This window comes from Gymnodraco acuticeps, unplaced genomic scaffold, assembly GCF_902827175.1.
Source record: "Gymnodraco acuticeps unplaced genomic scaffold, fGymAcu1.1, whole genome shotgun sequence".
NCBI lineage: Eukaryota > Metazoa > Chordata > Actinopteri > Perciformes > Bathydraconidae > Gymnodraco > Gymnodraco acuticeps.
This window is the reverse complement of record NW_022992287.1, coordinates 522542-543674: the sequence shown is the minus strand read 5'-3', so window position 1 is coordinate 543674 and position 21133 is coordinate 522542. Positions and strand designations below refer to the sequence as shown.

Genomic DNA, 21133 nt, shown 5'->3' with positions numbered 1-21133 from the left:
GGAGATCCATAAGCTGGAAAAGGCTGGTTATGCAGTGAAGATTAGCTCTGAAGAGGTGAGCAACTCCAAGGAGTCATGGTTTATCCCCCACCATCTTGTACAACACAATGGTAAACACAGTCGTCTTCAACTGCTCCTTTAATTACCAACAAGCCTCTCTTAATGACAATCTGCTTCGTGGACCGATCCTGGGCTCAGCGCTGCTTGGCGTGCTGCTGAGGTTTAGAGAGTATTCTGTGGCTATCAGCGGAGACATACGTGGCATGTTTCATCAAGTGCGTCTCCTCCCTGAAGACCAACCACTGCTCCGCTTCCTGTGGCGAGACGGGCAGACGGATCGCAGTCCAGATGTCTACGAGTGGCACGTACTGCCCTTCGGGACCACCTGTAGCCCATGCTGTGCTACATACGCCCTGCAGCGCCACGTGAACGACCACAGCAAAGACAATGAAGAGGTAGTTAAATCTGTGATGCACTCATTCTATGTGGATAACTGTCTCCAGTCTCTGCAGTCCCAGGACCAGGCCAGAAACCTCATTGACAAGCTGAGATCAGTCCTTGCCAGAGGAGGCTTCGAAATAAGACAGTGGGCCAGCAACATGCCTGACGTTATCTCACACATCCCTACAGAAGCCAAATCAGCTGAGTGTGAGCTATGGCTAAACGCTAATAAGACCGACCCTCAAGAGTCTGCGCTCGGTCTCCTGTGGTGCTGTAGTACCGACACACTGGGATACAAGCACCGTGCTATTCCTTCAGCTGAACCCACCTTAAGGTACGTGTACCGAGTACTGGCTAGCCAATATGACCCTCGGCTACATCATCCCCTTTACCACACGGGCCAAGGTCATAGTTCAAGCCCTCTGGAAGAAGGAAAGTGAATGGGATGCACCACTGCCAGATGAACTTCTCCCTGTGTGGCAAGCCTGGGAAAGAGAGCTGCCAAATCTCCAGAAAATCAGTCTGCCACGGTGCTACACTTCGGATGTTCCCGACATTACCTCCGCCGACCTACACATCTTCTCTGACGCCTCTGAGAGAGCATACGGCTCCGTCGCCTACCTGAGGTTTGAAGACGACAGAGGTAGAGTGCAGGTGTCATTCGTGATGGCAAGGTCACGTGTAGCCCCGAAGAAACCGCTCTCAATACCCCGCTTAGAGCTGTGTGCGGCCCTGACTGGAGCACAGTTGGCCAAGCTGCTGCATACCGAGCTGACACTGTCAATACACAAAACAATCCTGTGGTCAGATTCCACTACAGTCCTCCACTGGATTCAGTCTGACTCCCAGCAATACAAAGTGTTCGTAGGGACAAGGATAGCGGAAATCCAGGAGCTCGTCGGAACCTACAGCTGGAGATACGTCCCCTCTGAAGAGAACCCCGCTGACGACATTACAAGGGGAAAACATCTACTGGACTTAGCTAAGCCCGATCGCTGGACATCTGGCCCGACTTTCCTTCCAGCCGACTGGCCAGCTAACCCCGTGGTTAGTTCTGCACACACAGAGGAGACGCGCAACACCACTTTCTGCGGCAACATTGCAACAGCCGAGCCTGCGGCTCCAGATCTAACACTCTTCAAATCATGGTCTGAACTACTTGAAGTCACCTACCAATCCATGCACGGGGCGGCTGCTCCACGCATGACTGCATCCAGCCGACTAGAGACACAGGTTGTCATGCTTAAAAGTAGGGATGCACCGAATATTCGGCCACCGAAAATTATCGGCCGAAAATGGTTAAAAAGGCCCTTTCGGCTTTTTTTTGCCCTGCTCGAGATTGCCCTGAGCCTTTAACAAATCGTATTAAATAATCTGATGACAGACTGTAAACAGAATAGCTGAAATTTTAACAAACTAAATAACTCAGTTACCTCTAATCATTAACCCATGTTTGTATCATGTAGTTAACTCCGTGTGTTGCTGCTAGCATACATAACACCTGACGTGGAAACGTTACTCGTGATGGAGCTACAGGGCTGCTAGAAAGACGGTCGAACCCGGTACATTCCTCCGTCTGCATGCGGTGCACTTTTGCTAAATGTTTAGACAAATTGCTCGTGCTTACATGCTAAACTCTTATTGCACTTATGGTAACAAGTATTCTCCACATCGAGACAGGTAAAGTTTAACCACACCTCGAAGCGCGTTCTCTCCGCCATCTCCGCAGTGTGCTCCGCTGCATGTAGCAGCTGCGTGTGTGTAAACTGCCCCGCCCCCTCGCACACAGACGGGGGAGAGAGATCTCGTCTGATCGAAAATACATCATAGACGCATTTGTTGTCTTTGCATATTAGAAACGAGTTGGCGACACTAAGACTGCGATATAATGTTTTTTAGCAATAATACATGACATATATAAATGTACTGTATGCATTCAAAAGTGCTGAATAAATGTTTTATGGACCCATAATAGTGATTATTATTTAAGTTAAGTTTTGCCATAATCATGTCTATTTCCATAATCAGGTAGCTGAACAACATTGGTAAAAAATGTATACATTATATATATATATTTCTATTAATCATTTTCGGCCTTTCGGCATTCGGTTTTCGGCCAACTGTTTCCTATTTTCGGTATCGGTTTCGGCCAAGAATTTCCCATTCGGTGCACCCCTACTTAAAAGAGCACAGCAAGAATCCTTCCCTGCAGAAACGACCGCACTACAATCAGGGAAACAACTCAGCCCTAGTAGTCGCTTGCTGCTACTCTCTCCTGTATACGACCAGGCTGTAGGACTAATCAGAGTGGGAGGCCGTCTCCGGAAGGCAGAGAAATACCTGAAAGAGGACACCATACATCCTATAATCCTGGCTCCAGACCACCCTGTCACCAAGCTGGTTATACAGGACTACGACAAACGTTTGCTGCACGCAGCTCTCGATTGTGTATTCGCAGAGCTAAGGAGAACCTACTGGATACTTCGCAGACGGCAAGCAGTCAAGAAACATCAATATGCCTGCGCTGAGTGTCGCAAGTGGCGGAACAAACCCGTCATTCCTAAGATGGCAGACTTACCCGCTGCACGGCTACGCATAAACAAACCACCATACTGGTCCACTGGTGTCGACTGCTTTGGCCCATACACCATAAAGATAGGCCGCCGACACGAGAAAAGGTGGGGCATTATATTCAAGTGCCTTACTACACGGTGTGTACATTTGGACCTTTTATGTAGTATGAGCACTGACGCCTTCCTGCTCGCGCTGCGACGCTTCGTGGCGAGAAGAGGGAAACCCTACGAGATCCTCTGCGAGCGAGGAACCAACTTCCGGGGAGGTGACCGCGAGCTGCAAGAAGCCTTTGCGGCACTCGAGCCAAGTCTGAAGGAACAGCTAGCTGACCAGAGTATCACCTTCAGATTTAATCCACCACTCGCTCCACACTTCGGCGGCACATGGGAACGGGAGATCAAATCTGTCAAAGCTTCACTGCAAGTAGTCCTGAAAAACCAAACGTTGCCTGAAGAGGTCCTGATGACTGTGCTAGTGGAAGTGGAGGGAATACTCAATTCCAAGCCCCTCGGCTATGCGACGTCTGACATTGCTGATCCAGACCCCATTACACCCAATCTTTTGCTCATGGGGCGGCGAGATGCATCATTGCCACAAGCAGTGTATGGCGACTACGATCTGCTTGGGAGTCGCCGCAGGAAACACAGCCAGGTCTTGGCCGACCACTTCTGGGCCCAGTTTACACGTAACTATCTCCCTAACCTTCAGCTCCATCGAAAGTGGCACACTACTACGCCAGACCTAACCACAGACCAGGTCGTCATGATTGTCGACCCGCAACTGCCAAGGGCTCTCTGGCCAGTTGGACGGGTAACCAAAGTGAACCCGAGCGATGATGGTAGGATACGCTCTGCAGAGGTGAATATAAAAGGCACTACATATATTCGACCTGTGGCGAAACTCATCGCACTTCCTGAAATGCCAGAGGACTGACATGCCTCCCCCACATTCTAGCAGGGACATTTGTGCTATTACAAATTCATCTAGTGAATTTGGGGGCGGCTGTGCAAACTTCCCTGCTTTGGGACGCCCCCCAGACAGTCCCGAGATAGTTACCGGACGCACCCCTCACTGTAACGGCGCGCGACCAGTTATAAACAGACTTTCAGCAAGTGAACGGGTCGTTGTGTGTTCCACGTTGTGCGTTTATGAAACTGTGATTATTGTTAGTGGCATAAGCACCTGTTTGTATCAATGTTTGCATCTAAATAACAGTTTACAGACAATAATCGGCGTAGTGTATATATATACTGTGTACAGTACTTGTTTGCCGTAAGTGTGACTGGCTGGCTGTTAACTGTTCAGTAGTGTAACTTTCTGTCCGCTGTGACTGTCGATATAATTACTTTTGGTATGTACGATCGACGTATATTTCCAGTCTTGTGCTATTGTTGTGAGCTGTGTATAACTATGCCTCTGTCAGCCGCCATTACCGCATGTAAAACGTTATCCCCCTGTAAGTCGCCATTATCACGTGTTAAAACATGTGCGCTTGTTGCGGTCAAGTGAGCCCTCTTGCGGGCATTTCTGTTATTGTTTATCATGAAGCTGACAGTTCCAGCATTTATGTATATGTATTGTTCCTAGCAGGAAATCGTAATGTAACTATTAGGATTCATATTGTCATTCACTAATTTGATCTACTCTGTTTATTTATATTTCTTAGATAACCATAACAAACGAACATCCTGTAACACCATAACTCCTGTGAACAATTAAAGTTTGGATATCTACACCCCCTGGATTGCTGCAATCTTTCTGACAGAAGATTTAGGCCAGACTTGTATACACCAGCATCAATTATTCATAATTTCACACTAGTGAAGGCAATGTATTGTGAATTTGGATGTCCAGTATGGTGACGCGATTACCAAAACCAAATGGTGATTATTGAATGCAGCTTTAGTTTGATTGGGTTGAGGGGGTTATGGAGTGCCAACACCTACTGTACAGTAATGCTTCCTGGTTTATCTTGTTATATTATAGGAAACATTCAGTATACCTCCATCCTCCCAGCACTGTATGAACTGTAATCCACCACTGCAACCAGCACTGGCCTCACTTCATACAGTCAATACCACAGCATAACAACTACGGCTGTGATTGAATGGTAGAGATAGAAACAGAAAGTAAGGAAGAAGAGAGAAGAGTGATGAATGCTGACTGTAACATTGTGCAACTCTGACAGATTATTCATTGTGCTATTAGTTTTCAGCAGCAGCTTACGGTTGCCAATCTACACAAAAGAGGCATACCAGAAATGAGTTGGGTTTTCAATAATGCACTACTGAGGATTACACACTTCATAGTTGAGTTTTACATAGGTTGTCAACCTTTAACCACTGCACAGTTGAAGCAGGAAACAAAACGTTAAGGTCAGCCAGTTCCGTGGAAGAGTTAAGTTGCACAATCATGGCTAATAAAACCCCAAAGACTTTATGAAGGAAAAGCAGATTAAAGGCTGTGCAAAAGCTTTGGTAAAATCAGAGAGAGACTTTTCCAAACTGCTACATCACCTCTATGCCTTTTGTACACATATTGCATCTGTATTTGTAGCTCGATAGATGGATCTCTTTCAATCTCTTCTGTCTTTCATTAGTTTTCTCCCACTCCTTTTTTTTTTTATTCCCCCTCTGTCTTTGCTCCCTTCGCTGTCTGTTCTCGTCTTTTCTTCTCTTCAAGAAGAAGACAGATTGTTAAAGGGAGTGTTAGTGAGTAAAGTAGCAGCTCCCCTACTATAAACCCCTGAGCCTCCCCTTCATCACCAAAACACTCCACCCAAAAGTCTGAATCCCTTGAGGGCAAACGACTTGCAGACCCTCCAGCGTCACAGCTTGTACAGATAAAAGTCTTCAGCCATGGCTGAATGAACTCGGTTCCCTGCTCTAACCACGAGCCCAGACTGAACCATCTAACGCTGCGGCCGCCCGCCACGCCGCCTGCTGTCCAGGGGCAAACACGGCCCAGACGTGGAGGCCCAGGGAAGAAAATAAGAGACATGGAGGCAAACTCTTTCTACACTACTCAAGCTTCTCAGCTTCTTGCTGTCAAGAAAGTAGTTTAACAAAACATCCGATTGTGCAAACCAAAGTCCCAGTCTCACCTCTTGGTGGGAGTCTGCTCTGTTATGGAAGTATATTGACAACTGAAGACTAAAGTCAAATTCAGTTTGTTAAGTGAGGAGTATTGAAAATCTCATTCATTTTAATTATTTGTAATGATTTAAATAATTTGTTATAGGCTGTGGCTGAATCGAGAATTACAGCATTTTTAGAATAGGCGTGGTGCCAATCCGACACACTGCTTGAATAAATCAGACGGCGATAAGGGGATCAGTTGGATCAACAGATTATGCAGACCTCTGTCCCTCCAGATGTGGGTGTGTTCTGCTGCAGCTCGCTTGTCGAAGATTGTTGGCGAGGGACCTCTTGCGACCTTTTGTGACCTCAAGTGCTCCGAAGCTGCTAAAACAGCTGTAGAAATCAGAGAGCGAATGTAGAAATTATTTAATTGTAGACAAGATCGCGTCAGCTTTTATTTTGTGCTCTCAAACCTTTGTGTCATGAATATGCTCTATACTCTAATAAGTCTGAGAAGTTAGAAAAACATGTTTTAGATTACGGAATTACAGTATATTGGATCATTTTAGTTTTATGCGAGCAAAAGTTAAATAACTTTCTTGTCTTTTGTCTTTGCAGAAAAAATATTTTAAAACACTTCTTTGGTTGGGACGTTCGACATTGATGATGGCACATTCAAGTATTATAGCTCTATTACTATTGTCAGGTGACAGCATTTTTTTTGCTCTGTTTATTTTCCATTTTTAGTCGCCTTCCAAGAAATGTAATGTATATAATATTCATACTAATAGGAAAATGTGTTTTTAAAAGTCTTTGTGGTCACTCTGGTCTCCAAACCCCCTGAGCAAAAGGATGATGCAAGTTCTGTTTTAGTGTCGATTTCCCCTGAAACAAATCATCGTGCAGCCAAAACAAACTCCTGCTGATGGTTAGCCTCTTTCCTCCGGTCTCTCTGGCCTGCTTCTAGACAGCAGCCCAGGGACCCTCAGCACTCAGAGGGAGGAGCAGAGGAGTCCTCCGGCCCTCCCACTAGCTATAAGACCAGGGGCAGACGGAAACACTCAGACAACAGGCACACGTGGAGCAAAGAGGCAGGGACAGAGAAGGACTTGGAGAGAGAGGCCAATAGAGAGCAAGAGACAGTACAACTGCTGCCACAGACTGGGAGTAGTTCTTTGCCTTTGGGATTGACACAGACAAATATAGAAACAAAGGACCAAGAAAGAGGGTTAAAGAAGAAAAAGAGGACAAAATCAGCAACCATTTGACTTGAACGTATCATTTTACATTTCTTCCTCAGGATTTACAGAACTAAGAACTGACATTTGGTATGTGAAGTTATTTTTGTATAAACCAAGGGAGAAAACTGCCGCTCTGACGTAAAGCTGCTCTTGACCACTGACTAAGGATCAACTCGCTGACCTTATAAACCAATACATCTGAATCACCTGGCTAAACTCATTTTGCAGAGAAGTAAGGGTAAGCAGCATCAACAGAACATTTGCCAAGCAACTTCCGATAACAAACGCCACATCTTGAACCTCAACAAGTGTCTCGAGGATTGACCGGTAGCCGACCGAGCGTTGTTTCTGAGAAGATGACATTCGCCATGCTGCGCAGTGCGCCTCCCGCGGGCCGCTTCCTGTACGGCGACATTGCCCTCCTCTCCGAAGACGACGAAGAGAACGGGAGCGAAGGGTCGGGATCTGAGGAGCGTTCCTCCAACTACCGCCTGTCCTCTTCGCCATCTGCCTTTCACATCAAGGTGAACCGGAAGAGGAAGCTGTGTGGGGGAATCGGAGCGGTAGATGTAGAGGCCATGATGGGGAGGCTCATCCCCCCGGGGTCTCCCCCCCTTGGGGAGGGTCGCCAGAGGACTGCAGCCAATGCACGGGAGAGGGATCGCACCAATTCTGTCAACACGGCATTCACAGCGCTGCGCACACTCATCCCCACCGAGCCTGCAGACAGGTACTGAGCAACATGAGTCAGGAGATTTTTGTCTGATATTTTAATCTATTCCATCTTGAAACTAAAATAAATGGTCCCTGATGTAGATCTGGAGAGCATTTCAATTTAAGCACTATTTAATTATTGTTGGGACAAGCCTGTTCTGTAATTGAGGCAACACTGCATTTAGAGAATATTTCCTATAATAGATGTGTCAAAGAGTTTGTGTCCAGGAAGTACCATCTCACACATTTAAACTCGAGCATCACTAGTTGCCCATTATTTTTGAAATACTGTAATGCATTATTTATTTTTTTAATTATTGTACACTTTTTTTTTTAAATGTAATGTTATAGTTAATAACCGACATTTCCTTTTTTATATTGATGATTAGGAAGCTGTCAAAGATCGAGACGCTGCGTCTGGCTAGCAGCTACATCAGTCACCTGGGGACCGTCTTACTCATGGGCGAGGGGCTTATTGATGGACAGCCGTGCCACACTCCCTCACAGCCGTTCTTCCACGTTAACTCCTCCCCCAGCCGAGGATCTGACCAATCAGCTCAGCCAAAACACATCTGTACTTTCTGCCTCAGCAACCAGAGGAAAATGGTGAGCAGATGCTAATTATAAATACAAATATTAAAGGCCAAATTAACAAAACTGTCTTATAATTATATAATTATCATACAAAGATGATAACAATATTTGAAATGTTTCAGTGACTTAAACTCTCATACAAACTATTATAATATTAAATTGTATTAGTTATTTTCAAACACTCTGTAGAGTGAAGCTGCTTCTTTTTTTTTGGGAAACCGTGCAGTGCTTTAGGGTCAATTTGGTGTTTAAAGCTGACCTGAGATCAGTGACTGAGCCTATAAACCAGATTGGCCCTGAGGGACATTAAAAGCAGAACCTCTTTAAAGTCTTCTTTTGGGGTGAAGGACTGCATATTATTGTCCTGTTGGGGGTTGGTTTCACCCGAGCAGGTGGTTCTAAAGTTCAAGGTGCTTTCTGACACTCAGTGGACACTTTGGTAGAGGTGATTGCTTTTGCCTTTTTCACGGTTACTTACGAAGCAGTTTAAAATCACAACTGCTGATATTTTTTTTTCTTTTTTATAAATATGAATTTAAAGTTTACAAGGTCATTTATGCAGCGAGGGAGATTTATGACTGGGAGCCCGTATAATCAGTCCAAAACCATGTGTATAATTTCAAGAATGTATTGACGTCAGACTGAAAATAAGGAGGCTTTAATTATAAATGCTGAAAAACTGAACTGAGATTTGTAACCAAAACCTTGTGCCATTGAATATGGATATCACATAAAAAAGTACAAATATTTGCAAGTGTCAAGAAGATTCATGCAAAGCAATGACAAAGCCGTAGAATAAACGGCTTAAAAAATCACAAAAACTTTCATTTTAGGTAGACGGCGCAATTAAAAAAATTGGAAAATGTACTATGAGTCAGATGCCTGCTGCACTGTCAATCTACGCCTTGATAGAAATATAGAAAAGGAGAACTTCCTATATTTAAACTAAAATTTGATTGATTCCACACAGGAAATAGACATAATCAAGGACATCATCAGCGTAAAAAATGGTCAGTCTGATGAGGAATAACAGGGAATGAATAATTCCTATCAGCTGTATGAAATGAAACGACTGCAGTCCTGACTTCAACAAACACAGGCTGTCTGTGCAGGAGATGATAGAGAGGTGACGTCCACTCCACCCCCCCCCCCCCCCCCCCTCCTCTAACCTGGCGGCTGCCCATTTAGTAGGATTTATGGGTAAGGAGCTGACATCTGGCAGACTCCCCCAGCAGTGTGTGAAAGCTAATACCCTCCTCAGTGTCTAAACCCAGAGACCCTTTAGCTGGGGGATAACCTGAGTCTCAGCAGTGTGCGTCTCCCCCCCCCCCCCCCCCCCCCTCTGAACCTTTGTGAGTGAAAGCCTAGACGTCCTCAGCGTCTGAAACCCAGACACCCTCGGCTGGGAGATAACCAGCCTGAAATCAGTCTTACTCTCTTTTCTTTTCTCGCTTCAATTCATCCGTAATTCTTTATTGTTATTCTCTTCGTCCTTTCCATTCTGTTCCAGTTTTTCCTCCTCGACTCTTGTCCCCCACCCCTCCCTAAAGGTCTCTGCGTATCGATCAGCCGGGTGGAGGTCAGAGCTGTCAGTAGGAGCTGTAATACTATCTGCTGCTGTCAACTCACTGCTGCAGATCGGCATGACTGACCTGCAAATGCATACTGGGTAGAAAACTATTTGGAAACGTTCTCGTGTCAAAAGTCTGTCACGTTAGGCTGTTTCTCATTACCTCAGTAATAGCACACTATTCTTCACACTTTAAATGTTTTAATGTAGTGTGGTGCTGAGATGAAAATCATTTTATCTTGATTCTCCCTCCATTTGTTTACCTAAATAAGTTAACGTCAATCACAGAAAAGGAGAAATGCAATGAGTTTGGGAAATATATAATGTGCAAAGAAATGTTAACTTAGTCCTAGTGTACATTCAAATGAACTTTATTTCACTGTATCACTTCAAACAATAATCCTCCCTGCTGGATACAGCTGACACATAAGTGTAGTATATGTTTGTTTTCAATGGCTTCTTAAAAAACTCTTTCCTGGAAACTGTATTTTTCAGAAGATGTGTCTTAAACAGGACTAAAGAATGACTTGTTGGGGACTGTTTCAGCGGTGGACTAATACACATGTGGTGCCCTAGTTAGACTTCACAGCAGCAAGATGGTTTATGTGAAATAGATTCAAAGTGAACTACAGTGCGGATCACAATGAAAGTAAACGTCAGCCAGTGCAGCAGTGTGGCCTTTGGTGCATTACTATCTATTTAGGGGGCCCATAGCCTGAAATGGAAAGTCATTTTTAGGAATTCAGAGCGGTCATGATCTTTAATTCATAATGTGGAAACAACATGGACACTTAAAAGAATATGTGGTCAATGTATGTTAACTGCAACTTGATTCAACCTGAAAACATATTGCAAATTAAATGAGATTATCCACCAGGTTTCTCTATAATATGATGTAAACTCAGCAAGAAATCTACCAAAATGTTTTGCCAAATTTCTGAGGTGTCAATGTGAGTTTTTCCAATTGGGAACTATTTTTTCCCACTATTTTAATTCGCATGAATGCAGCATTATTGATGTTTTTCATAGTTTGTAGACAATAATTCTAACGGGACTAACTAACTGTATATCAGGTATCACTCATTCATTGTTGGTTTTGCTCCAACAACAAAGATATAGCATTTCACCAGACTTTTCCTTTCACCTGGAATATGAATGGTTAACTCTGATTGGCAGGACCTGAGAGAATTAAATGTTCCCTGGAAAAGTGGCTATACAGTGTTTAAGTGGGCTAAAGGGCAGAATCAGTGCTGGTGATTGCAAAGAGGAAACGATTGTGGAGGTAAAACGAGACTTTGTGTCCTGAGTTCTGTCTTTGTATGTTTTTATGGTCATTGAGGTTCATCACAGCTGTCAGCTCTGCTTAGAGCAGCTGCTTCAATTATGCTCATTTCCAATGTGGAAGAGGGTGAAAGTGAGAAAAGTGTTCACTCATTTCCTCTTATTATGTATGTATACAGTATAACTGTTTCAAAACAAACATACTTGTTAGAAATGACTACTGCATGGAGAGAGCTTAACTATTGCAGCTTACATATTCAGTGGAATGCTAATGTGATTTCATCATCTGTCACTTTACGCACATGATTCAGAGAGATTTAGACGAAGGACATATGATTTATTTCCTCTGGGGTTACGTTTTCGATTCTTGGATTGTATGTCTGTTTATCACCAGGATATCAAAAAAACCGACTGCCTACATTTACATGAAACTTTTTCATGTAATCCAATGGCTTTTTAATGGTCTATTAATCTTGAGAAGTTAAGAAGTATTTTCTTCAACCTATACCTGTAAATGAGCTATATCAGTCAGTGTATCTGAACAGTCCAGAAACACAATGCTTGGTTTTCTTTTGACAGTGACACTGTTTCTTGAGATGTTTAGAGGTAATTAGAGAACAGTGAAGATCTTCTTAGCATGAGCCTAAAGCAAAGAAATAGGTGTTCTTTCTTTCCCAGTAAGACTTTTGGAAAATCTGTGTTGCTGATTGCAATTATCATAGATCCTAGTGCAAATCTATTCCTCCACACAACTGCTAAACACTCAAGTAATTTCCTTTCGGTATCTTTTGACCAGAAGCCAAGCTATTCCTTTGCCGCTCACATATATCCTGAGACATTTTTGATTTTTCCCAAAAAACTGCTTTGGGTGGAGCACAAGCCGTGAGGCACGGACGCACCGGAGCACAGCCTTCACATACTGATGCCTTTGATAAATGAAGTTAAAAAATACGGGATACTCCTGATGGCTGTACATCTGTAAATGAGATGTGCAGAGATGAGGATGGAGGTAAGCAAGGGGATCCTTAAATCCCTGCGCTGTCGGCTTGATTGATGCAGATGTCCTGTTCAAGGCCTCTCTGCTTCAAATGGTCAGCGACCTGTCAGGTGCCGGGATTCATCCTACAGCAGCAAACCTGCACGATCACTGCCGCTTTAATCACTGCGGTGTTATTATCTCCAGTTTATCTGCCACATGTTAAATGACCTTAAAATGCAGCTGAGAATACGCAGCTCTACTTAATTTATCCAGGCTATAGGTGAAGCCAGCATATGAGCAGTATTCAAAACAATATTAAGATGGTGTTTATTCAGTAATTCCTAAATACAAAAGGAAAACAATGCTTTTTTAAAAAGTGTTAATCCGTCTGCTTTGTTGTCCTTAGTCGATAGTGCTTGAAGCATTTTTACGGCTTCCTCTGCAACTATGGGTTATTTAGTTTGGCACGAAACAGTGAGAGGGTCAACTCAATTCAATGGCAAAGGTAAACAGAAACTGAGATTCATCTGCCAGTAACAGCAATCATGCTGAACTTTTTCCTTTTTAAAAGTTGGATATGACAAGCGCAAACATGTTCCAATATATAAACATTTTAAAAGCTTCTTTGACAAATTAAAAGAGACTTTATAAGTTTGGAAACCGAATAAGAATCTGGCAAAAAATAAAACTGCTATGATACTTATAGTGCGGTTGCCGTAAATAGACCATTGTTGCTTTGAGATGGTTACGTTTAGTAGAGTTTACGAGCGTTTTAAGGCACAACCCTGAACTTGAAGGAATCTTATTTAATTGGAATTTCGAGAAATTAAAAAGAAACGTGTAAATCTAGCCAAACAGCAAACATACATGATGAATGCGGCTCTTAATATCGCAAACGGTTCTAATTTACATCTGGGCCGCAGTAAAACTTTTATGTGATGATTTGTGTGGGTGGGTGGAAAGCTGGGTGTATGGAGAGACAGTGGCAGTCAAACCGTACAATTGGAAACTGACTTATCTCTATGTAAGTGTGTGTGAAGGTGGAAAATTGTGTTGATCACAAAGAAAGTGTGAGCCTGTGTTTTTTTTTTTTTTAAATGAATTTGAGTGACATAAAATGAGATATTTAAGTCTATGTGCATACACACACAAACTTGCACACCTACACACACACACACACAAACTCGCTGGCTTGCTCTCAGTGTCTGGAAGTCATTGGCAGTGCAGAGCGGAGCAACAAATGAGCTAATTGTTCTGTAAATGATTTATCCTCTGCTGAGGCCTGTACAGCCAGTGTTTAATTCAGCTGCCGCTATTAGAAACACATTGACATTGGGCTTTGATGGTGATGTTAAAGAAGCCTGGAAACCACTCTCTGTGAAACGCCCTCGCTGCTTACACACACTCACACATATGACACATACACACACCATAGAAACACTGACACGCTCACATACAGTGCACCACACTCACTGAGACTTTTATCAAAACCATTTCATTCTACCTCCAATGCTTTTTTTCTTTTCAGCCAGACGGCAAGTCATTGCTTCTTTCTAGACACTACAACACAAAAAAAAACCTCATGTATGATTACTCACTTAAATAGCGCTTTATCACGACTGTGCTTTCAACACGTTCTGTACTAATGGTGTGTAGGAAGTTGTGGAAAGAGTGATGGAGAAGGAGAGAGGCAAAGGCAGATAAATAGCCAGCGACTCAACATTATAATCAACTTGGCTATTTATCCTGCAGTTTAGACAGTTGGTTTTAGACTGCTGAAACTACACTTTGCGCCCTTATAGAGATCAAATGAAGCGTGCACCTTAAGAGAGCTTAAATACAGGACTGAGACGTGTGCAGCAGCACCCTAATGACTGTGGTTTTCACAGTCCTTTGGTTATTAGTCTGTTTTCACTGGAAAAAAGCATTGCGTCACTTGTGTGCCTGAAGTAGACGTTTCGAGGTCCGACATGAAGACTAAATTACCCTCATTTGCTGATAATGCCAGTGTTGACTTGGAGTTAATGTTGTGTGCCTCATAAGTGTGAGCTTTGCCTGTTTGCTTCTCATATCAAGCTATGCTAATGGGGGTGCGTCAAAGGTAGCTAATATTCTGCAGGCAAATATATTCGTGTGTGTGTGTTCATGCATGGACCGGTCTGTATAATTTCAGCACAGATGGAAGCAGTTAAATCCTAATTTAACGCTAACAGAAGAAGTCGTGTCAGATAACTAACAAAATCTATTAGCAAAACTATCATTCCGTTGTCATTAGGTCTCCAGGGAGAGGGTTGCTCACGGAGCAAATTAAAACAAAACTAGGGAAATCTGAGCCAGCCTAAGACAGCATCTAAAACAAATCTATAACAGAGAAAGGCAGAGAATTGAAGGTTCGAATTGTGCCGTTTCTAAGAACAATATCTACTGAATTAATGACATATTGGCTTTTGCAGGGTGCTCATCGAAGCAGTGATGATTAAGTGCTGCTTGTAATGCTGCAGAATGAAGACAGCCATTATGACAGATTATTAAAACGTGGGGACTATTAAATGCATGTGTGGCTCGCTGGTGAGAATTACATCTGATTAGGCAATCTAGGATAAATCAAGTGTTTTTCAAAAGCCCTGAGGATGCTTATTACTGAACCACAGTGAGCACGAAGTACATGTTTGCTGCATCCAAGCCACATAATGGCAGACTGTGGCTTATTGGGTGTGTTAGTTAACTTAATTCAGAAGCCGACGTGCTATTTATTGGTCTATTTTAACGTATGTCGCCGGTCCTCTAATCGATGATCATTTATGAGGGTAATTACAGCTTCTATGAGACACTTGAGGGTACTGACACATATTCACATATTTTCACTCGATAAACTAAAGTTATTACTTTTCATGGATGAATACCGATCTCCTTATACGATTGTCGGGCCGATACCCAAGTGGAATTATTTTTTCCAACCAGTCATCCTTCTTTTAATGCAGCCAGCGACTAAATTAGATGTTTGTATTTGACAGAAAGGCTTAATTCAGGAAAAAAGAGGGAACGAAAGTGTGGAAAATCTGCAGCTATAGGTAGAGGAACAGCCCTGATTGAGTTACGGAAAAACGGTATTAAAGTTTGAATTGTAGAGTTGATAAGAAGCCGTGAAGAGAGTTTTCTATCCTCTTATTAAAGTTTAGACAAGCTCCTTTCACCTTGATAAAACAATAATATTGTTCTAGGGTGGTAATATCATCATATTGCATCTAAAGTAAACATCATCAGGTAATCATATTAGCGTTGGACAAATCACCCCCCCGGGAGCTCAGTGGTATGTCTGTCTGTGTGTGTGGGTGGGTGGGTGTTTGGAGCAATAGAGAAACAGGGAGCGGGGATGTCATCCGACCATGCCATATTAGTCTTCAGGAGGTTGTTTTGACTACCAGGCCAGCTTTAAAGCCCCCCCCCTTGTTTTGACTGAACACTCCAGCTGAACCGCCTTCACCAGATACAGCTGTGCTTCCACATCCAGCCGATTCCTACCAATTCCACTCATTTGGTGGATAATCCAATTGTAATGCATGAAAAGTTTTTGATTAAGATTATTTCATGTTGCCACTTTTTCTTACCTGCCTCAAGCACTTTAACTTCCACTGATAAATGCCATCAATTTTCCAAGGCACCTCCCAGTAAACACCGGAGAGCACGGCCGCACTTGACTCATACAGCTGTTTGTTTTGTAGTTTGTGTTTGAAGAAAGCTAAATAACAGCAATGCCTTGGGGAACACATTCACTTCTAAAAGAGACGATTTCATGTGTCAGATGGAAACGTTGGATTGAAGTAATTTTAGGCAATCCAGACAGTAGCCTTAATTTAATCAAACTTGTTTTGCAGTCTGTGATTGATGATTTTGGCACTTGTGATAACCCATCTATTGTTAACTAGTTATTGTATTGCATGATGGGGTGTATATATATACTATCGCCTAAAAGTCACATTAATATATTTATTTTATGTGAGTTTTGGACTTTCCAGTAATTAGCTAAACAGTTAAAATGTAAACGCAACTATAAAACTGTTGAATCCTGCTTCTGCAGATTTTTAGGAAAACATATAAAGTACAGTACATTGTCGAGAATCATTTTCCTGGTACGTTCTGTATCAGTATATGCTGGATTTGTTAAAGAAAATGTACAAAACCTAGTAACAAGTCAAGTGATTGCAATGCATTGTGGTTTATAATCAACGAACAAACGGAGTGATGGTAATGCTTCATGTGTAGATGACAGCAGTGGTCCTCTGCTGCAGCTGGGGGAGGGATGGCTCCCCTCCATCAGTGGGAGGACTGATTCCTGTCCAGATCTTATGATCTCACTCTCGCATTACCGCCTGATACCCTTCCAAACATCTACCCACCTTTGTTGATGTCAGTCAAACTGATTTTTTCCAAACACCTACACCTTGTGCACGGTCTGGGAGGAAATGTGTAACAGGTGTTCGGCTGATGAGAGGAAGGGGAGAGTTAGACGATATGAGCAGGGGAAAGAAAAGTCAGGGGAGGACAGGGGTGCAGAGAAGCTCACACATACTCTAGTCAAAACGTTCACCCGGCACCTTTATGTACTTTTACTAATATATGTTGGTTTTTTACATTTTTGTCCATGAAAATCAACCACACTTCCTGTTTTAAAGACCTAAGGTCATTTTACAGCCTTCAAATCTAACGTCAGCCCTGAAAAGTCATTAGGACCGGGATGGCGCGTGTTGCATATCACTCAGCGATGAAATCTCTCGACTGCAGCTAGAAAAGCGAGCGGTAGATGGCCTGAGAAGGGAGCGGAGCAGAGGTTAGGTGAGGAGGGAAAATGTGATGTTATTTTTCCTGGCCAGATAGAGAAAGTCTCCTCACCAGCCAGGAAATCAAAAGCTCTCTCTGTTCTGATACCACAGATAAATGAGAAGCATATCATCGACTCATGATGTCACTCTTCAGGCTATAATCAACTACTGTACACAATGTGTGTGCAATCAAGGTTCACTTCTTTCATCAACCACAGTAAAGTTGAGACATTACAACAAGCCACTAACCCCTTTTCCCCATTTATTTTCTAGTCTAATTGCTTTGCTAAGATGTACTATTCCTGTAGATTGATTTTGGTGTCTCTGTTTTCTTTCCAGAACAAAGAGAGAGACAGGAAGTCGGCCATCAGAAGTTAACAATGGAGACGCAAACCACACACGGATGAAATGCAGCGACGTTAATGCAACTTGATGACTTTTGATGCATTTCAAAGACTTTTGAAGGACTTCTTCAGCACTTCCAGGACTTTTCAAGGAACTTTACCAAGCTTTTTTTCTTACTTTTATATCACTTTACAAGAACTTTTTACTTTTTGTCAGGTGTTTTCAAAAACACTTCTGAAACAGTACTTTTAAAGGTCGTTCACATGCTTATCAAAGACCCTGACCTGCCTTTCAACATGTATAAGAGACTTTTTACTGTGTTGTTCAGAGACTCCGAGACTCTTTATTCTAAGGAACTAATGGCACATGATGGAAAAACACAGCTTTTGATGAAAACAAGTTTGTTGTTCTTATGTTCTGTGTGTTATTAATGTGTAAACTGAAATACAAATGTATATTTATGTGACATAACATTATATAATGAAAGTATGTTATTTAACCAATATTGACATTCATTACAAATAATGTATAAAGGTGCAAGAACATTGGCTAATGACACAATTTATGGCATCCTAAAACGCCATGCTGGAATTTTGTGGTATTGGTTATTTCTGATAATCATCTTTGGAAATGTCTAATGCTGGAAGATAACTCAAGATGACCAATAAATTGTTTGTATATCTGGGACTAGATTTCATGTTGATGTTATTTTGTCTTTTCAAATCCTGCCCAGCTCCAACCAATATAAGAGTCTGCATTGAACTAATAAAAGGGTTTCATTAAGTTTGGTCATAAATGGATTTAGAGGAGAAATATTGAAGTCTCAAATACTTTCCTTCTCAAAAGAAACAGAGCAGCAAGCATACGTTGACGTTGCAGTACACCTGTAGCTAACATCAGCCTAACTTTGACTTTTCTGTCTTTTTTGTTCTTTCCCTACGCTCTCCTTTCTTGCTGTCTTTCTTCTCTTCTGGGGCACAGAGATCAGAGCAGACAGAGAAGGGCCGGGTTTTGAAGATGAGGCGGACAAGAGGGGATTGAGGAGCAGAGGAAAGAAGAAGAAGAAAAAAGAAAGGGGAGCAGAATGGAATCTGCAGGTACGGCTGTTTGGACATCTGCCCGTGTCCCTTCGCTGTCCTCTCCTTTACCTTTCCACATGCTCGTTCTCTCTTTCCTCCTCTGCTCTTCCTCTCTTTTCCCTGGAGTGCCACTGGCCAGAGTCAGGCTGGTGATGGCTTTCCAGCCTGTTTAGCCACGCACCACCTACCCTCTCCTTGACTCGTTTTTCCCTTTCATTTCTAACTATCAATGCATCTAATCTTCATTCTTGTTCGTCTTATTTCTTTTCCTGACTACCTTTTACATTCTTTCCATCCTCTTTGCGCATTTATCTAATCCTTTTCTCGAAATCTGTCCACTGCCCTCCCTAGGAAAATGATCAGGGCATTAGCAAAGAGGAATGTTCTTCTTTCTTTTTTATTTGTATTGTCGCACATACACGTCCCAAAGACCATAATCTTTGTTATTCCTGTCTAGAGACAAGTGTTCTCTGTGTTATGTAATTCGTGATAATTTTTTAAAGACAGCAAAATAGCACATGCAGAGATTTTACCTGTCTCTTTGGCAGCAAAACTAGCATATCAAGTTTTAGAGAAAGCAAAGTTGACTATTACTGATGTGAGAGAAATAATGATATTTTTCTACAATTTCTTTTCATAGTTATTATAGATTTTATTACAAAAATGACTTAAGAGATTTAAGCTCTATTCAGGCAGTCTTTACCCAGTCTACGGTGTCCTAGTTCGGCTTTTTTAAACCACATAATAGCAGTATTTCTCAAACCATTTCCCACCATTAAGTGAAATGTAAATGAGCCGTTTATTTAATGGAGGCTAACCCCGTTGCTGCACCGTCTTGGTGTTTCCAAATTATTTTTTTAACAATGCTAACAAGCTGTTTCTTCGACAGAGGTGCCAATAATGGTGCTTTTTCCTACAATGTGCCCGCTCAAAGTGCCCGCTCAAGAAAAATAACCAACAGCAAAATCAAACGCCACTTGATCGCCGTGCCAAAACAAAGTTCTTTCAGTGGAAGCTGCCTTGAAAAACAAAGATGATTTTTTTGTGTGTAGAATCACACAAACATTCAAAACTATAAACGACAGCCGACATATGCAGTCACTTTTCAAGTAAATGTGTCTGACCTTTACTCAGTGATGTCATGTAAAGGAAACGTATTTAAATGAAATAAGTTAATAATGTAGAACGTGAGTAAGGAGGAAAAGGTGTAGCTTTAAAATTGGGATTACAGAAAGAATAATAGTTTCACAGTTGATAGCGTGCTTCTTGAACTCTAGCAAGAATGGCAGATTGTTGCGTAATCCTTCCTGGAGAATGGCTCATGCCAAAGACACAATGCAATTATATCATTTATGCATTTAATGCCCTTTAAATTCAAGTGCCAGAGCAGGTTTTTCCTCCCAGGGAAACAAAAGACTAAATCTCAGGGCACAGTTTGAGAGTAAGTGGTCCCTGCTGCTCGCTGGTTCCTGGGACAAAGGTTTGAAAAGCGCCGTGCGACTTGTTTAAAAGATCTTAGTACTATTATGAGCCGATGAGACGTAGATAATCTTACTGCTGGAGGTTTTTTAAAAGGAAGCTTGGAAAAAAGCGCTGTGTGTCTAGTGTGTCCTAATGACTTCTGGTCCAGTTAGTCTGAGAGTCTGATCTCTCTAGCAGGCCGTCTGTCTGAGCAGCAGTGAGGGGGGAAAGGAACTGGTTCCTCCCACACAGGCCAGATCAGGTTCCCCCTACGCCTACGTATAATTTAGCACACACATACACAGATCACCATTTACACACTCATAAGTCTATGAACTTCCATATGCACAGATAGATGGACTAATGCATGCACGTGCAGTCACACACTTCTGCGTGCACACACTATAAGCAGGAGGATCTGTGATATAGCTTAGCTGTCTAATGATCTCTGTATTTCACATTGATGAAAACAGATCAGCTGAGAGGGCAGACTGCTGCGGTGTGTTTAAGTAGGCGGTTTTGGAACAAGGTGAACCGGAGGTTGGACAATCGACTGGTTCCTATTATCAATATAATGGTCTCTGACGAAGATGCCCCCATGGAAATCTTGTGAATACTGATAGCCGAGGTAATAAAAAGCTGCTTTAAGGTGGTACAGGGCCAGAGAGGCTGGCAGATTTAGCCTGGGGACGTGTTAGAGAAATTGAATTTTTTTTGGAGAAAATGGAAAGCTGGCAGAACAAAGTGAAGGACCAAAACACAAAATTGTGATCTATTGTAATCCCTTCTGAAAGAAAAATATATCACATAACGGCTTTATGCTCTCTGGTGAGCTCAACAATAACAATAATTATCCCGCCAATTGATTTTCCTGTTGCACAGAGGAACTTGCAGGGATGAGAATACATCTCTAAAGGTAATTTACATTTTTCCACTGTAATTTTATTGGAAACT

At 42.4% G+C, this 21133-nt stretch overlaps 2 protein-coding genes across 2 annotated transcripts; both read left to right on the top strand.

Moving 5' to 3' along the window:
• Positions 1–762: 762 nt before the first annotated feature.
• LOC117540818 lies at positions 763–1797 on the top strand. Its single transcript, XM_034207682.1, has one exon. It carries the CDS (start codon positions 805–807, stop codon positions 1795–1797), a length of 993 nt encoding a protein of 330 aa, XP_034063573.1. The 5' UTR covers positions 763–804.
• Positions 1798–7092: 5295 nt separating this feature from the next.
• LOC117540817 (basic helix-loop-helix transcription factor scleraxis-like) lies at positions 7093–18295 on the top strand. The gene is made up of 3 exons (XM_034207681.1): positions 7093–8066; positions 8440–8656; positions 17634–18295. The coding sequence occupies exons 1-3, from the start codon at positions 7693–7695 to the stop codon at positions 17670–17672; spliced, it is 630 nt and encodes a 209-aa protein (XP_034063572.1). The 5' UTR covers positions 7093–7692; the 3' UTR covers positions 17673–18295.
• The last annotated feature ends 2838 nt before the right edge of the window (positions 18296–21133 follow it).

Coding starts and splice junctions, on each gene's coding strand:
- LOC117540818 (XM_034207682.1), top strand. CDS start 805: ATGACCCTCGGCTACATCATCCCCTTTACCACACGGGCCAAGGTCATA.
- LOC117540817 (XM_034207681.1), top strand. CDS start 7,693: ATGACATTCGCCATGCTGCGCAGTGCGCCTCCCGCGGGCCGCTTCCTG. Junction 8,067..8,439: donor CCCACCGAGCCTGCAGACAG/GTACTGAGCAAC, acceptor ATTGATGATTAG/GAAGCTGTCAAAGATCGAGA. Junction 8,657..17,633: donor TCAGCAACCAGAGGAAAATG/GTGAGCAGATGC, acceptor TTTTCTTTCCAG/AACAAAGAGAGAGACAGGAA.